At 47.0% G+C, this 12,690-nt stretch overlaps 6 protein-coding genes across 6 annotated transcripts, besides 1 other annotated feature; 2 read left to right on the top strand and 4 right to left on the bottom strand.

Moving 5' to 3' along the window:
- Positions 1-50: 50 nt before the first annotated feature.
- TSTA_074220 (uncharacterized protein) lies at positions 51-623 on the bottom strand. The gene is made up of 3 exons (XM_002341386.1): positions 455-623; positions 318-400; positions 51-247 (listed from the first exon to the last, which is right to left on the bottom strand). Exons 1-3 carry the CDS (start codon positions 563-565, stop codon positions 193-195), a joined length of 249 nt encoding a protein of 82 aa, XP_002341427.1. The 5' UTR covers positions 566-623; the 3' UTR covers positions 51-192.
- Positions 624-1,750: 1,127 nt separating this feature from the next.
- On the top strand, positions 1,751-2,791 carry TSTA_074210 (uncharacterized protein; the record flags this gene model as incomplete). Its single annotated transcript, XM_002341385.1, has 2 exons — positions 1,751-2,711; positions 2,739-2,791. The coding sequence occupies exons 1-2, from the start codon at positions 2,012-2,014 to the stop codon at positions 2,789-2,791; spliced, it is 753 nt and encodes a 250-aa protein (XP_002341426.1). The 5' UTR covers positions 1,751-2,011.
- Positions 2,115-2,160: a microsatellite.
- Positions 2,792-3,053: 262 nt separating the features above from the next.
- Positions 3,054-7,044, bottom strand: TSTA_074200 (VPS9 domain protein, putative; the record flags this gene model as incomplete). The annotated part of the gene is made up of 3 exons (XM_002341384.1): positions 3,054-6,616; positions 6,667-6,916; positions 6,967-7,044. 3 exons carry the CDS (start codon positions 7,042-7,044, stop codon positions 3,054-3,056), a joined length of 3,891 nt encoding a protein of 1,296 aa, XP_002341425.1.
- A 526-nt stretch (positions 7,045-7,570) lies between these two features.
- Positions 7,571-8,532, bottom strand: TSTA_074190 (37S ribosomal protein S11, putative; the record flags this gene model as incomplete). Its single annotated transcript, XM_002341383.1, has 2 exons — positions 7,682-8,532; positions 7,571-7,656 (listed from the first exon to the last, which is right to left on the bottom strand). The coding sequence occupies exons 1-2, from the start codon at positions 8,367-8,369 to the stop codon at positions 7,571-7,573; spliced, it is 774 nt and encodes a 257-aa protein (XP_002341424.1). The 5' UTR covers positions 8,370-8,532.
- A 160-nt stretch (positions 8,533-8,692) lies between these two features.
- On the top strand, positions 8,693-10,872 carry TSTA_074180 (mitochondrial inner membrane translocase subunit TIM44, putative). The gene is made up of 2 exons (XM_002341382.1): positions 8,693-9,649; positions 9,707-10,872. Exons 1-2 carry the CDS (start codon positions 8,802-8,804, stop codon positions 10,380-10,382), a joined length of 1,524 nt encoding a protein of 507 aa, XP_002341423.1. The 5' UTR covers positions 8,693-8,801; the 3' UTR covers positions 10,383-10,872.
- A 58-nt stretch (positions 10,873-10,930) lies between these two features.
- On the bottom strand, positions 10,931-12,363 carry TSTA_074170 (Hsc70 cochaperone (SGT), putative). Its single transcript, XM_002341381.1, has 3 exons — positions 12,302-12,363; positions 11,249-12,246; positions 10,931-11,185 (listed from the first exon to the last, which is right to left on the bottom strand). Exons 1-3 carry the CDS (start codon positions 12,302-12,304, stop codon positions 11,134-11,136), a joined length of 1,053 nt encoding a protein of 350 aa, XP_002341422.1. The 5' UTR covers positions 12,305-12,363; the 3' UTR covers positions 10,931-11,133.
- Between the last annotated feature and the right edge of the window lie 327 nt (positions 12,364-12,690).

Genomic DNA, 12,690 nt, shown 5'->3' with positions numbered 1-12,690 from the left:
TTGGTTTCGTTTGGATTCTTCCGAAACGGGCTAGGGTGCACGTGATGTTTAGTCTGAACTGGCCAATCATCGATGACATCATGTCTAATAGTACAACTTCTACAGATACATTGTTCAGAAGGTAGCATTAAAAACATCAGAGTTCATTATCATATCATTCCATGATTTCCATCTGCATCGCTCCGGATGAATTCAACCATATCGAACATCTCGCACGGTACCTTCATCGTCAACGTGGACATTGAGTCTGTGAGCAAAAGATACAGTCAGAAAGAAGTCGAGGTATATATATATATGTGGAGAGACCTGGTACATACCGATCAGGCTGATGGTCCTGAGTTGTCATATCACCTGGTTTCACGACACGATGGCTAGACGGCAAGTCTTTCTTTGCAAATGACTAATTTAGCTGTCAGCGAACATTCAAGGCCTAGAAAAGAAAAGTAGATCGTACCACTTCGTCGCTTGTAGAGTCGGTCAATTTCTTGCCCAGAAGCTTATCGACCCAGTCATTCTTTTTGTCTCCTGTCAAGGAGGAGTTGATACCTGGGACAACGAGAGGCATGATTATTATGATTATATGTCAGATACAGAGATTGTGATTGTTTATAAGGACTGATTGTAATTGTCAATAGGCATGGTTATATACTCGATAAAAGAGTTGCCTGATTGAGAATGACGTCGCTCCATGTGGCAGTGCGGGGTGATGTCACTTTATACCCAAATGGCCAATCAGATGCATTGATCGATGAGATAAGGATATATAGATCGAGAGATGTGATGAAGACTGAGAGATCTCTCTACGTAGTATGTAATGAGACCCCTGGACTCGAGATTCAGACGGCACGCTCTTTAACACTCCACCGACATAGGTCAAACCCTACCTAGCCTAATTGCACTGCCTACTCAACACAGAACGGCCAGGCAATATCAAACAGACACAACAATCTTCTCGATCAGACTCTACACGACAAGGTGCATCATGAACGATTTTTCACAGCTAACGAAATGGCCCTCTTCAGCCGAAATATAATTGGCTGTTCTAATGATAGAAGTATTAGGGCACAAGCTTTGACCAGACTGCGGCTGGACTTAGCCCTAAGTCCAACTCCCGCAAAGGCTGAGCAAATGAGCAACGGCGTTGTCGGGCCAAATAATCAGAGTACGGACGACGGAGTAAATACGTATCCCTCACTGAGTGGCTAAGTAAACTTGGGGACCGTGGTAACTTGTAAGATGAGAGTTTCGGTGTTTGTACTTTGGAGATTTGAATATGAGGGCTTACAACTCATGAATATAGTCAACCCACTCAAAGTTCAGGCGCATATACATCAATTGGCATTCAGTCCGGTGTTGACAACTCATCCTGCACAAGCAAATAAGAAACTACAACCGACTCCGTCTAGTTCAGGAGGCTAGTCAGTCAACAGTCCAAGCTTTACAGACTCCGCCTTGCGCTCCCCACTTGAAATGTCCATAGTGAGTGGCTTGGAAGTTGAAGTTAAGAACCGAAAGAAAGAAAAACCCAACAATCTTCATTCGCTACCAAGTCAAAATCCAACATAACTGGGTAATTTTAGCTTGGAACGTTTCAAGATTGTAGGTGAAGACACTAAAATTAACCTCCGTTGTCAACAGTCATGGACCAGATCATCTCAGCCTCACTGTGCCTAGGTACTAGCTCTTATACAATTATATGACTCTTGTTGGCTATTGTCCACTATAGCTAGCTTTGAACGAATCAGAGTTTGAGGGAATTACAATTCGATTTCCAAGTCTGTAGTTTCTTAGTTGAACACTAGTCTACATAAAGAGCTCCCAGCCTGTCAGACTCTAGAGAAACTTTTTTTGGTGACAACTTTCCTTAACGACTGTGTCCAAAACGCCATAAAATGCATATGAGTGTTGTAAAAGCGCTATAAGTGGTTCCAACCTGAAAACCTGTGGCCATCTACACCAGCCGACTAAATCCTCACAACCTTTTCCACCTCATACGAAACGTATCGACAATATGCGCGTCGTAACGATGCTGCTGCTCGGAGCATCTTCCGTCTCTGCTGTTCCACTATTCCTCCGTTCCCCTTCCACTCTGATATCGGAAATCACTTCTCGAGACACCAATGACACCAACAAAAGCAACAACAACAACGACGACGACAAAGTCCCCGTGGCAGGAATAGTAATTGGTTCCATCATCGGCATCGCCCTGATCCTCTGTCTCATCGCATACCTCATCAGCCGCGATAACTGCATCACACGTCGTGGATGGTTCAAACGTCGTCTAGAGAAAAAGCAATACAAAAAGACTCAGTCATCGCAAAATCTGAGCCCACAAGACGACGAAGAAGCACTCACGAAACGCGCATCGTTCACCTCGGAGCGAGAATCAATCATGTTCAGCAGAAGTCGTGCGTCTTCACTTAATATCGCCGTGGTCGAGGATGTCGATCATTCGCAACGCAGACTGTCGTCGCAGGTTTATGTGTTGCGTGATGGTAGATATGTCCCCGTGGATCAGACGGAGTCTGAGCAGCGAAGGGGTCTTTTGAGTGGTGGGCGAACGAATGAGATGACTGAAGTCGATATTGCATCGTCTAGCGTTACTTATGAGCGAGCGCCGTCGTTTACCAGTATCCCTGTTATTGTCTCGCCTCCACTAGAAAATGATACGCACACAGATCAACATCGCGATTATCTCTCACAACCCGGGGGTAGCGATCGCTCTGAAGCTTCTTCAGGTGTATTGGCATTTCACGAAATACTCCCCGAGGACCCCAGGACCCATGCATAGGGGATTCCATTCCGAATAACGATTCCGCAAATTATTTTGGCTATCCCTTGCCCCAACTATAACGCTGGCTGTATCGATGCTAGACATCAAATGTTTCATGAGATTTTGCTTCTGTCTTCGTCTTTGGCCTCTAGACATTTTACCGCCATACATCTATATACCCTTTCCGCGAGAAAAAGAGTCAAATAAATTCTTGTGATGACGCAGAGAAGCTTGCAATAACTCATAATTCATTCCAACTTCTATCGTATACAGCTGATCATCATGTTGCCGAACTCGGCGAAAATGGTAACTCTTTGATATTCCGTAGACATCTTTCCAGTCGTCGCCCACGTTCCCTCTCTTGCACAACAGTTGCTCTGACAAATGCTCGAATAGCATCCCGACCAACGTTTTCTCTCCAGGACGTCCAGCCAGCAAGCTCACTAACCACCACATCTTTATTCCATGATATCTCGCGCGATAATCGTGATGCCTGGGCTTCCGAGTCATTTATTTTCTGTTCAAGTTCTCGTATGTTCTTTTGTCTGGATTCTTCCAGAACAGAAAGGTTGAGGTTGAACTTTCTCGGTAGTGACGAGGATGCCAGAGATGAGCGGGATCGCGACAGGTTGCGGTTTGTTGATGAGAGGGTATATATGAGTCTGCCAGGACGAGACAGTGCGTTCAACACAGCTGTCGTTGTGCTTTGTATAGACGTGATGGTTGTAAGGAATTGAAGGAGAGGTGACGAGTCTGAAGAAGATGTGCTCATAGCAGCGGCGTATTGTGCAAAAGTATCAATATGCGAGACAGGGATGGCGTTAGAAGGTGGCTTGAATGTCGAGAGAATAGAGGCACACAGACCCGCGGCATCTCCAAAGTCAAATGCTGCATGCTGTGTCGAGTATCCTCGCCGAATGACGCTCCGTGTATTGGCATGAACAGCTCGTACAACTTCCTGGGCATGGGCTACGAACTGCTCCGTATCTCTGATACCATCTGGGGTGATAGGTGCATAGTCATCATAAATGCTTTCATAAAGCACCGATGCTTTGCGCTGGGATCTATCAATCATCATTTCGGGTTGCAATTCGGGCATGAGGAAAAACTCCCAGAGCATTTCATGCGTAGCAAAGGTTGGGTGTGTCAGAAGTATCCTCAAGAATTGGTCGAGACGCCCTTGCATATCATGAAGAATGGCGCGTGATGGCTTGGAATGGATCTGGAAAGGACTTCGAGCCTCAGATATGCTCGGGATATAGGACGCCGGGTGCTCTACTGCCAGACACCTAGCCAGGTGTTCAAAATCGGCAAATGACCGTCGACAAGTGGTGATGGTGTAAGTAGTTGAGCCATTGATAGCAGTCGTATCAAGGGGAGCCTGGGCCCCCGACTTCAATATAAATCTCACAGTCGCGTCTTCAACGAAGAGCGAACGTACAACCGTGGTGATTCGGCCTGTGGCATCTCCAGAGTTCACGGCAGGATTCAGAAATAGAATCATGTCGTCAATCCTGTTTCGTACCTCGTCGTCTTTTGCAAGTTCAATAGCTGTTAAGCCCCGACTCTCTGTAATGTGAGTATCAACTCTTGGATCAGCAAAGAGTCTCCGCATCAGGTCCACTCGACCATATTTGCTTGCCACCATCAACGGCGTAAACTTCTTCTCATTTGTCGCATTCGGGTCGCAGTCACATTCAGTTAGGATTCGCGTGATAATCGCAGGATCGCTAACAATATGTAGCAACGTGTTTCCTTTCAAGTCAACATGGTCGCCGATTCTGAGAGGCTGTCCATCATCTTGAGCCCTTTGCGCTACTGTCAAAGCCTCATTCACCATGTCTTGATAATTGGAGTGATCGTACGACCTGCATATCGCGAAAAGAGGAGTCTGTCCATGTTTATCCTTTTTCTGCCATGGTAAAAGACTTCCCAGCGATGACATCAGATAAGGGGCACTGAACAGGTAGTGTGCAACCGTCCGTCCTCTTACATCCTCTTTTTCCAGATAGCTGCTTATTGTATGTATATCTGCATCAGCTAGCAGAAAGTCTGTAATAATATCGACTACCTTTCTATTCGCGTGTTGAACCGCTGCACTGAGTAGTGTAGTGCCATCTCGATTCGTATCCTCAAGAATGACGTCGATTGAGTAATATTCTTGCAGACTGAGAAGGTATTTCAGGACCCCAGGTTGATGGCTTTCAACTGCCATCATTGGTACTGAATCACCAGCAGGATCGTGCGTATGACTCAGTGTTTCGATCGAAGTGTCGCCTTCAATGCCACTGAATGTTGAGGCGATCGTTGTTGTTCTGGAGAGCAGAGATATCACGGATGAACCTGATATACTGCTCACGTCCATGGAGACTCTTTTACGAGGTCGCTTAGCAGTGTTGCTTGAGTCGGGTTGCGTCCAAGTTTGGAATGGAAATACATGGGCTAAAGGCGGAGGTTCTAAAGGCGAGCTTTCCAGTTCGGTCTCTGCGTGCGGTTCAGGCGAGTTTCCATTGGTAAGGACAAATCTGATGGATTGTTGTTCAAGCGGCGGAGAGTTGTTCGCTTCACCGTTAGGTGTATCCAGGTTGAAATCATTATGGCCATATAGAGGAAAATCTTCATCGTTCCCGTTCTCATTTGGTTCCAGAATCGATCTGACTTCTTTTATGTTGCCAGTCTTCGTTGCCTGCCAGAGTCGTTTGTTACGCATGCTGGCCTTGCGAAGCGGAGCATAATCGCTGACCAAGTAGGTCAAGACTGCCTCCAAAGTACTCAAAGCGTAACCCATCTCTCCGCTTTCAACATCATCGACAAAAATAAAATGTTGCATATAGAGAAGTCGAGCCTGAAGTCGACGAACCTGAGACCTGATTACCACAACGAGGAGCATGGATACTAGGATATCTGCATTCACTGTAAAAGCAGATGCCTGCTTCTCTGAGGAGTCAAAGGATCCGTCCGGTCCATCAGCTATTGTAATGGCCTTGATTGTCGCCAACAGAACATCAAGCATATCTTGCGGACAAGTCGCATCAGTCATCTTTCGGAATTCATCCACACCTCTACTGAGTCGGTTCATTAATTCCTTCTTGCCGGAGAGACCCCCTTCTATAGCGATACCCACCTGAGACACATCGATGTGCTCGATTTGTCGGATCCTTGTGTCGAGTTCAACATCCTCTGCTCGACGAAAGGTACAAAGGCGAGGAAACAGGAGCGTCTCGTGAACCTGTTGCGCGATATATCTCTCAATCAGTCGCTCCACTAAAGGTCCAGTTAGGTCGGTAGTGGCACCAAGTAGTGAGAGCTGCTGTTTGTCAACTAGACGGAAAAGGTCAATTGCGGCTGTAACAGCCGTTTCTAGACTGCGGCGCATGAGATCTTCATCATCGACGAAGTATTCTTCCGAGTTGAAGGGCAATCTGTCTGCTTGTGACGGATCGTTCCCCCCAAATTCCCACTGCTCGGTTTTGTTCAAAGAAGCTGGTGACTCCGATGGAGGGGGTGGTAGAGGTTTCCCGAGCTCCTTGCCAAATTCGCGAAACAATCTGTCGAGACCTGGCTGCATCTGTCTTGCAATCATCGGGAATTGTGACAGAAGCTCCGCAAACGACTTGATATCCCTTTTCTGAATACTCGACGTATCTCCAGCATTTTGATTGGAAATTTCAGTAGCGGCTGTCCGGAGGTTTCCCGAAGGAACCGCGGGGACTATTCTTCCAGGGTCGTAAGTCCCGATTAAGGGTTTGGAAATGTAATATATGAGCCATGGCTGCGAATTATGGTTCGGCGTGTGATACAGGACATCGGATAGGATTTGAGCTTGGCAAAGAGATTTAAATCCTGATGATTCGTTAGCAAGAGTATAGTCACGCTTGCACAGAACTACCCACCTTTGTTGCTATACACTGAATTGTCCTTGACTATTACCGTACGGCCATTGACTGTCGTTACTTGTTTTGCCTTGGCCCGCGAGTCTCGGGCGTTAGAGGCGTCTGGTTTATGCGACGGACCGGGCGGATTTGATATTCGTAGAACATGGCTTCCAAGAAATTCTTCCGAGGAGACGAGGTCTGAGTAATATGCATTGGAATCTCTGTCTCGAGATCCGAACAGAGACTCTGTAGTTGGCACTAGGAGCACCTAATCATGGTTAGAACGTCTTAAGAGGTCTGCAGGATGATCGCGCATACATGATTTTCGACCGGGACACACTGTCCAGGGACCGTGCTTCGAAAGAAGGCACGAAGAAAAGGATTTAACGGGTGCATTCAAGAAGCATTGGAAAATCCGCAGGGGTAGTTCGGAGGATCGTCAAGCTGCGCTTGGGCAGTTTGAATGGACGGTGTTTTGTTGTTGTCTAACTGGGCTGTCTCCGGAAACAAAATGGATGGGTTTGAGCACAGCGGAAGTGCCGACAGAATATTTTAAATGGATATTTTGGGCCTCATGGGGAATATAGGACTTCCAGTGCCTAATTTCAAAATTCCAAGTGTCGATAAAAGCATGGCAGCGAGAGAAACGACAGACGAATGATGATGCCTTGCCCATGAATGTCGTCGAGAATCACATGTTGCGCTAACCCGCGTTAGGAAGCATCATGATAGCCAAAAGAAATTCCAAACCTTCAGCTCTCCTGTTTTTCAGTACGCATTGAGTAGAAATGTACGTTCAATTACATCATTATTCACTATTCAATTGAGAAAATGAAATAATACATATAAAGTACATATTGAAAAGTAAAAGCCCTCGGTCCTTCCCTGATACGCCGTGCTTTGATGTTTTGTTTCTCGGTTCTTATTCAAACCACAAGCCATACTTATACAGAAGTTGCATAGAGAGCTTTCTCAAAAAGAAAATCCATAACATCTTCTTAACCCAATCTGCGGACATGTCTGCTCCTCGTACCACCGAACTTGATTCTGGTAGAATCCGTGACGCGAGTGACTAATGGTCGAACGTTTCGTCCTTCGTTCCCCAGCAACACCTTGATGAAAGCATCACGGCCCATTCCAAAGCCTCGGAACACAAGTGAGATACCGGTGATCTCTGGTAAAAGGCCCTTCTCTTGTATTTGCGCGAAGACGTGCGAAGACAGTTGGTAGGCTGGGTCGTAGCCGGAGCGATGAGATTTGCGGAATCCGATGTTGCCACAGCCAAGAGACATTAGAGGGTTACCGTTCGGTCTCGTAAGCGTGATTATCGTATTGTGTTTGTGGGCATAGACGTGTAGATTATATGGAGGCGTACGGTTGCCGTACGTGGAATATAGTTGCTCCTGTCGTGCACGAACTCCATCAATGTAGGTTGCATTCTTCTGACCGGCTGCTTGGTTCTTTGCACTCAGAACACGCAGTACGCCCTCAAGTCCTTGCGAATCGTTACTTGAGGTCTCGACGACGGGTTTGCTCGACCTGAGAATATCATTTTCTCTCTGGCGGCGAACAGCGGAATCTCGAGTCGAGTCGAGGGGTGCGTATGAACGAGACGCAGTCGAGAACCTAGCAAGACCCTCGACTTGTGACAATGGCTGCCGGCTACCACGAGCAATCCATGGCACAGTCTGTTCGAAGGTATTCCACAGTCGAGCCCTCATGATGGGCGATATGGAGAAGGTTGACAGCCTGTAGAAAGATTCGTGGTCGAAATTGATATCCAAGCAGACGATTCTTACAGCCGTAGTTCTCTTCTGATTAACGGGTAATGCACTCCTCAATTGAAGTAAGCAAAGGTAGCGCAGTAGCAAAGGATGTGTCGTTGAAGAATTTCCTAACGGGCGGGAGAGAATTGAGAAGCAGCCGGGAGGTGAGTCTTGGCACCGAAGCATCAGGTCTAGCTTTTCGGGACGAATATTTTCTCCGCCACAACCCCATGAAGTCTTCTTGAAGACAACCTTTAACCATTCTCGCATTCTGTTCTCCTGATATACACTGGGGGTATTACTCTGTGTCATCCTCTTGCTATTCAAATTCGACCAGGCATTGCTAGATCCTGTTATTGCGGTCAACAATACTACTTGCATCCGAGGATGATCCAGTCGACAAGATTCGGTCCGGCGATTGCAGCGCGGACAGCTACATTTTTACCTGGACGAGCCTATCTTTCGCGAACATCAAATGATCATTACAGGAGACTTAGCACACTTCTAAGTGACGTCCGAAGGACGTCGCAACCCAGTTCCTTTGAAACCACACTCCTCTCGTCCGTATTAATCTCACGCCGAGATCTCCATTCCACCGCGATCCGAAATCAGGAACAAAAGGAACAGGCGCATACAAACCAGAAGAATGCGGAATCTGAAGCAGATGGTGAAAAGAAGCAGGATGGCGAAGGCGAGTCTTCTCAAGAGGAGAAGAAAAAGGACGTTCCTCCTCCACCACCACACGGCGATAAGACTCCATGGCAAGTTTTCACCGAAACTCTAAGATCTGAATTCAAAAAATCAAAAGAATGGGAGGAATCCACCAAGGCTCTTGCATCATCTGCACACCACTTCACCGAGAGTGAGTCAGTTAAGCGAGCCCGTGCCGCTTACGAAGCCGCTTCGACTACCGCATCGTCTACTACATCATCTGCGTTGAAATCCACAGGAAGGGTCATTGGTCAAGGAGCAGCTTGGACATGGGAAACCCCTGTTGTTAAGGGCCTCCGTAAAGGAGTTTCTGCAACTGGAAAGGGTATTGAGAAGGTCACACGACCGGTTAGAGAAACCGAAGCTTATAAGAGTGTAAAGGAAGCTATCGACGATGGCAGTAGCTCCCGCTATGGTGGATGGATTGAGAAAGAAGAACGCCGTCGTCAGAGACAACAGCGGGAAGAGAATGAAGCAAAGTCTGGCCGATCTCCTCGCGTTGAACATATGGAGGCCGATCCTAAGTAAGTCATCACTATTCCCGTTGCTATTTTCAGTAGCTTACCGTTTGACTCCGCCAGCGCTGGTACGAACCTTACCGTTCATAAAGACTCAGCTTGGAAAGAATCTTGGAGGGACTTCCGCGATAAGAGCCCAGTGATGCAGAGACTGTTTTCACTCAAAGATACATACAACGAGTCTGAAAACCCTCTTATCTCCACAGCTCGCAGCATCTCAGACCGAGTGGCAGGCTTCTTCGCCGAAAACGAGACCGCCAGGGTTATCAAGAAATTTCGCGAGATGGACCCAAGCTTCCAACTTGAGCCGTTCTTACGGGAGATGCGTGAATATATTCTACCGGAAGTCCTTGATGCCTATGTCAAGGGAGATATCGAGACTCTTAAACTCTGGCTATCTGACGCCCAGTTTTCAGTATATTCCGCTCTGGCACAACAATATACGACTCTTGGCATGAAGTCCGACGGCCGTATTTTGGACATCCGAGGTGTCGATATTGCCAATGCTCGTATGCTAGAGCCCGGCGATATCCCCGTGTTCGTCGTCACATGCAGGACTCAGGAAGTTCATGTCTACCGCAACGCCAAAACAAATGAGCTTGCTGCTGGAATGGAGGATCGTGTCCAGCTTGTTACGTATGCAATTGGTGTTACAAGAATCCCCGAGGACGTCAATAACCCCGAGACACGAGGATGGCGAATGATCGAGTTGCAAAAAGCAGCAAGAGACTATATCTAAAACAAACTCTGCTCGAATCTATCTTCAAAATAACGCTCTTATTCGAAAGTCATCCTGTCCTGTTAACAATCATGAGCACCTCTCTATTGCGTTTTCACCCCTGCGCTTGTAATATATTGACTTTGCATACTAGATGTGGTTCGGGTTGGGCCCCTGCTTCAGAGGAATCATTTTTCTCTATTTCGACCGGCATCAGCCATTAATCCTATTTCTTCTCCATGTATTTTTTACATCTTCTGTCTATGTCATGAGGTGTCAGCGTGATTGCATTGGATATTTTCTCTTCTTTTCTCTATGTGTATTTATTCCTCTGATCTCCCCTCATGGTGTTGTTGTCATAATTGGCGCTTGGGATTGGCCACTTATGCTGTTTTTTCATGTTCGAAACGTCGCAAACAGCGGAAGAAAAGGAATATCGACTATTGATTTTGTTATACCGTCATATCATCACCATTATTGACTTGAGTGAGGCTTTTGCCGACTCTCAGCGTGCTTTTGTGTTGTACTGGACTTTATCCTAGCTATGAAACTAGCAATATGGTTAAGTTGAACTTTACTATATTCCCTCTCTATTTGTCTTCTTATTCTCGAGATTGAGATATCAGTGCATTGTGTTGTTGGCACTCTTGGTAGTTGTAATTCCCGGCATTAAGCGAAGTACTATATAAAACCAAAATCATAAAAGTAACTCATTAACAAGTTCTATGGTATCTCGATTAAGAACCCGTGCAAATGATACAATTATTCCAACTTATTGATTGCCGGCTCCGCGACCAGCACCTCCGCCCATCATGTTCCTGGCCCTATATGAAGGATTAGTATTATAGTTTATGCTGACTCGATTCGAGGTAGTATAGGGGACTTACATTTCAGCAAGTGATGGGTCACTCATAATTGACGACATGTCTGGCATACCTCCTCCATTACCGAAGCTCTCGGCCATCTGGCGAAGACGAGGGTTGCTCATGAGATTATTAAGCATGTCGGGGTTACTCATCAAATTCTGAGCGACGCTCGCGAACATAGGGTTGCTCATGAGTGAGCCCAGATCAGGCATACCACCAGCTCCTCCTGCACCTCCACCACCGCCAAGTATGCTTGCCAAAGAAGATAGATCCGGCATGCCTCCCGGACCTCCTCGAGAAGCTCCAGAAGCATTGTCGACATCTTCGGCTGGGGGTGCTGACTCTGCACGCTTCATCTCCTCAACCTTCTTTCGTGATGTTTCTAAACCGCGCTTCATAGCGTCACTGCCGCCATTTCCTTCGGCTTCAATTCCCTTCTCGTACGCCTCTACAGCACCTTTAGCATCGCCTAATTCGTAGCGCGCAAGGCCAAGACGACTCCAAGCTCTAGCATATTGTGGATCAACGTTGACTGCAAGCTCAGCATCTGCTGCTGCCTTTGTGTGTTGGCCGGACGCTGAGTACGCAGCAGCGCGATTAGAGAGATAGATGGGGTTCGACGGAGCAAGCGCGAGCGCTTTGGTGTAGAGATCGATGGCGGCATCATATTCCTTGCGGCCCATGGCAGCATTTCCCTCTGACTTCAACTTATCTGACTCAGGGGTGGAATTGGACTTGGGTTGTGCTGTAGGCTTGGATTCTCCAGCTGCTGCTGCACCGCCAGCGGTTTTGCCTTTGAGCTTCTCGTATACGTTGTAGATGCTGAAAAGCGACTGGCCGCCGAGGGCATCTTGCATAGCAGCGCTGTTGTTCGGATCGACACCAAATGTCTCAGCGATACAGTTCTGGGCGATCTCGATGGAATCGGCATCTTCTGCAGTCAAGGTACCGTCTTTCAAGCTTGAACCGAGAAAGTCAATGATGGCAAGCGCCAAGCGCTTTTTGGATTCAGATGGGGCCTATAGAGGGGCATCAGCAGCTAAATACAAAATGAATAAGGTCTGAAAAGTATACCATGCTGCTTGGATTGACAGATTCCCAATGACTTAATATAAATAACGAAAGTTGCTGCCGTCAAGAATAATTTGACGTGGAATGCGGGGAGTGGCTATTTAAGCAACGTTAATAGTGGGACGACTCTAGATGTTTCGGTGGTCCAGGAGCCTAAGGCTAGCTATTTATCTGACACGTGATTCTACTAGGAGCTCCTGACGTTTCCTCGACTTCTTCGTCCGGAGTACTCAAGCGATTACAGAACGATAGCTCATTTGAAGCTGAGCTGTGGGAGATGGCCACCAGTTACGATTCTTTCAGCCAATGCTCGTCTCCATAAGATCTCCAGCGGAGATGACTCGATGTGTCTATTTCCCCCAACTCTGTGTGTCAACAAACTCCGCATTACT

This window comes from Talaromyces stipitatus, genomic scaffold (genome assembly GCF_000003125.1).
Source record: "Talaromyces stipitatus ATCC 10500 scf_1105507295523 genomic scaffold, whole genome shotgun sequence".
NCBI lineage: Eukaryota > Fungi > Ascomycota > Eurotiomycetes > Eurotiales > Trichocomaceae > Talaromyces > Talaromyces stipitatus.
The sequence above is the reverse complement of the archived record's forward strand: the minus strand, read 5'-3'. Positions and strand labels throughout refer to the sequence as shown.